The sequence below is a fragment of the Hibiscus syriacus genome, unplaced genomic scaffold (assembly GCF_006381635.1).
Source record: "Hibiscus syriacus cultivar Baekdansim isolate YM2019G1 unplaced genomic scaffold, ASM638163v2 tig00112305_pilon, whole genome shotgun sequence".
In the NCBI taxonomy this organism is placed as follows: domain Eukaryota; kingdom Viridiplantae; phylum Streptophyta; class Magnoliopsida; order Malvales; family Malvaceae; genus Hibiscus; species Hibiscus syriacus.
Genome location: NW_024063299.1, coordinates 905,703 through 909,110, shown reverse-complemented (window position 1 = coordinate 909,110; position 3,408 = coordinate 905,703). Strand labels below are relative to the sequence as shown.

Below are 3,408 nucleotides of genomic sequence, written 5' to 3'. Positions count from 1 at the left end.
CATTAAAGACACATACCATACCAAATGTTAGTATATTCTCTAGCATTGAGCATTTATACTTTAATAATACTCACAAGAACTATTATTTAGATTTCTATAACAATTTCAACCTATCTTTAGATTCTAGGCTCAATAGTATCGGTATTCCTACCCTGGTATCGATACTTCTATACTATGGAACCGATACCCCTTTCAGTATCGATACCATTTTGACATTCTGTAATCCATGGTAGCAATATTTTTGTTTCGGTATTGATACCCTATCAGTATCGACACTAATTACATTAGTACATGTATTGCTCATCATTTTTCTACCCATTTAAACCTATAGTATCGGTACTGTTCTATCAGTACCGATACATTTACCCAGATTTTTCATTTTTTAGCCCGATTATTACCCAAATTTGGTCAAATTTCCTTATGTTTACCCTCAACAATACTATTAAACTCTTCTTTACTTATCCCTACTAACTTTCCTTCATTTACTTCTTAAAATATCTAAAATCTCCCGAGAACATTTTCACCTAAGAATTATACCACTTTTTCTGACATGTTTTTAATCTCATCCAATGCTTCTAATATCTTATTTACTTCTTTGACAAGTCAAATATACTAATAAACACCAATAAAAACTCATATTCTAACATATTATTCAAAAACCCATTTTCTTAAATCTCTAATATTTCCTCCATCTCCTAGTTTTAATGTTATTTAACCCTTTATTAAGCTTATATATCACTTAAGGATGCAAGAAGAAACTAGAATCGAAAGCAGAAACTCATTTGATGAAACTTACCTTATCTATGGAGAAGGTCACGTGAACACGGGAAAGAAGAAGAAAGATACCCAAGGTATTAACACTCTCCTTTTCTTCCCTTTTACCTTACTTTAATACCATAATTCATTTTCCCATTAAAGGACCAAAATACCCCTTTCATTCTTTCTTTCTTAGAAAGTAGTCTTAACCAAATAAATTTCTAATTTATTTTCTTATACTTTATCATTTATTAATTAAATCCTCAAAATTTAAATCTTTTCAATAAATTCTCTAACCTGATACTTGGGGTATTTCACTTCTTCAATAAAACCACTAATGGCAGAGTTTGAAGTAAGAATAGACACATCAGGAGCAACAAATTTCTTCAGATACTGAACAAGTCTGTCTCATTGCCTTGGTCCATAATACTCCATAGAAACCCCATGTATAAAGAGCTTGAGGGTAGGGTATGCACTGCAAAATCCAATTTCGACTATAAAGCCTGAGGATATCGTATGCTTTATTTATGAAATAAATAATTCATGTTCTTTAATTATGTATAAAAGGCACCAACAGAAATGCATTGCTAAAGATCGAAAGAAATGCATCAAAACAAATAACTATTACTGTTAGCCATGGGTTTTACTTAAAAAATCTATAGATTATTCCCAAAACAAAGAATTGCTGCAACAATTTCTAGGTTTTTCAATTGGATTACCAGCAATACATAAGGGCATTTCTACAAGCCAAATGCAGAAGAACATTAGGGAACATTATTCCTAATCCACCATTATAAACAAAAGTCATAGTCGCTTACTCGACATCATGTTTACTAGCAAGACGGGTAAATTTGTCAGCATTAACTTTGGCTATCACTATTGGATCCTTCAATCCTGCAAGGACAGGAGCAGCTTCATCTAACTGCAACGAAGAAAAAGAAAAGAAGTTATTTAACGACATTGGCACAACTTTTATGGGAAATCAAAGGCAAAACGATGGAAAGAAAGCTACCAAATATGATTAGAATCAAACCGATTCAACTAAGAAATAGAAATGGCATCTAAAAAAAACTATGCAAATTCCGGGTTCTGCAAACATTGGATAAAGAGTTAGAAACCTGGGGGGAAAGGTGCTGGCAGTGGCCGCACCAAGGGGAGTAGAAGTCGACGAGGATGTAATCGAAAGAGGAAATAGCGGAGTCAAAGTTGGATTCGTCCAACTCGAACACTTCCCCATCTACCTTAAACTGGTCAGCTGTCGAACTGATTCCAATTGCAAAGATGCATGAGAGAACCAATAAGATTATGTGAAAACGCATTTTCCGAATCGGAGAGGCTGCTGTTTCTTTCGGTTTCCTTGAGAAACGCCATTTCCGGGACTTCTCCATGTTTCCATTTGTAAATCAACGGAAATATACAACTATATTTACAAGGTATAATATTATATTTAGTACGTATACTTTAATGCTTTCCTTGCAGGTCTTCGGTTTGCGTAGGAAAATTCCAGGGCCCAGATGGTTTTTGAGACTGATTCCACGCTTTTGGTCAATAAGATTTCTCGTAATGGGAATGATCTTTGTACTTTAAGCTTCCATCTTCAGAAGGCTTGTTGGATTTTGGCTAGTAATAGGAATTACGGTCTTAGATTTATTCTTCGTGATTGTAATACCATAGCTCATGAATTGGCCTCCTAGGCTCTTCGTTTCGACAATTCGTTGTATTTTGACTCGGTTTGACCTGAGATGATTTCTACAACTGTATTGACTGATATTAGTTTAAGTTAATATATGTTTGGGTACTCTTTTTCCTATTAGGCTTAATTTTTTTTTTAATGAGGCTCGTTTTCTTCACAAAAAATAATAAAAATATCTAGGGTAAACTACAAATTTGATAACTAAACTTTCTTTTAACTCCTATTTTTTTCTCTGTACTTTCAATTTTTTCAATTTTCTCGCTCAACTTTAGATTGAATTTTTTTGTCACTCTACCGTTATATCACTAACAACTTGTTGACGAGGAATATTTTAATATTAAACATGCCACATCGAATTTACAAATAATAAAAAAAATTAAAATAATGATATTTATTTATTTATTGTTTGGGTCTATTTAAACTTTAGGAACAAAATCCCTAATCCTAAAATTCTAATGTGAAATGGGAAAAGCGGGTGAAGAAGAAGATGAAATCAATGTATAAGTCAACTCCATTTCGATCTGCAGGTGTGAAATTTCGACGGTGTTGAAGACGACATGGTGGATGACAACCGTGAATGGTAGTTTTTCGAATATAGTAACTATGGCAGTAGATGACGCAAATCATATAATTTTTTCAATATTATATGATGCGAACAGATTCAGCATCATATTCATCCATGCATCTCCATCCTTTCATAAGATTCAAAGGGGGTTCTCTAACTTATTATTTTCCTACACTATGATTATGATGATTATATTCATAATACACGACTCATATCTCATTTATGACATAGATTTATTTATATATATATATATTACACCTATAACTATGATGATAATATTTCATTCATTACTATGTGATGCATGAAGTTATTATTATAGCCTTAGCCCACATCTTTATATTTAATAATTATTACTTTAAATACTTAGCATATTTTGTTTTTTGTATTGAAGGTA

At 32.5% G+C, this 3,408-nt stretch overlaps 1 protein-coding gene across 1 annotated transcript; it reads right to left on the bottom strand.

Moving 5' to 3' along the window:
* Nucleotides 1-1,079: 1,079 nt before the first annotated feature.
* On the bottom strand, nt 1,080-2,100 carry LOC120177691 (protein disulfide-isomerase 5-2-like). The gene is made up of 3 exons (XM_039183752.1): nt 1,875-2,100; nt 1,575-1,678; nt 1,080-1,231 (listed from the first exon to the last, which is right to left on the bottom strand). The coding sequence occupies exons 1-3, from the start codon at nt 2,073-2,075 to the stop codon at nt 1,165-1,167; spliced, it is 372 nt and encodes a 123-aa protein (XP_039039683.1). The 5' UTR covers nt 2,076-2,100; the 3' UTR covers nt 1,080-1,164.
* Nucleotides 2,101-3,408: the final 1,308 nt, after the last annotated feature.

Coding starts and splice junctions, on each gene's coding strand:
- LOC120177691 (XM_039183752.1), bottom strand. CDS start 2,075: ATGCGTTTTCACATAATCTTATTGGTTCTCTCATGCATCTTTGCAATT. Junction 1,679..1,874: donor GCCAGCACCTTTCCCCCCAG/GTTTCTAACTCT, acceptor TCTTCGTTGCAG/TTAGATGAAGCTGCTCCTGT. Junction 1,232..1,574: donor GCTAGTAAACATGATGTCGA/GTAAGCGACTAT, acceptor TGGATTTTGCAG/TGCATACCCTACCCTCAAGC.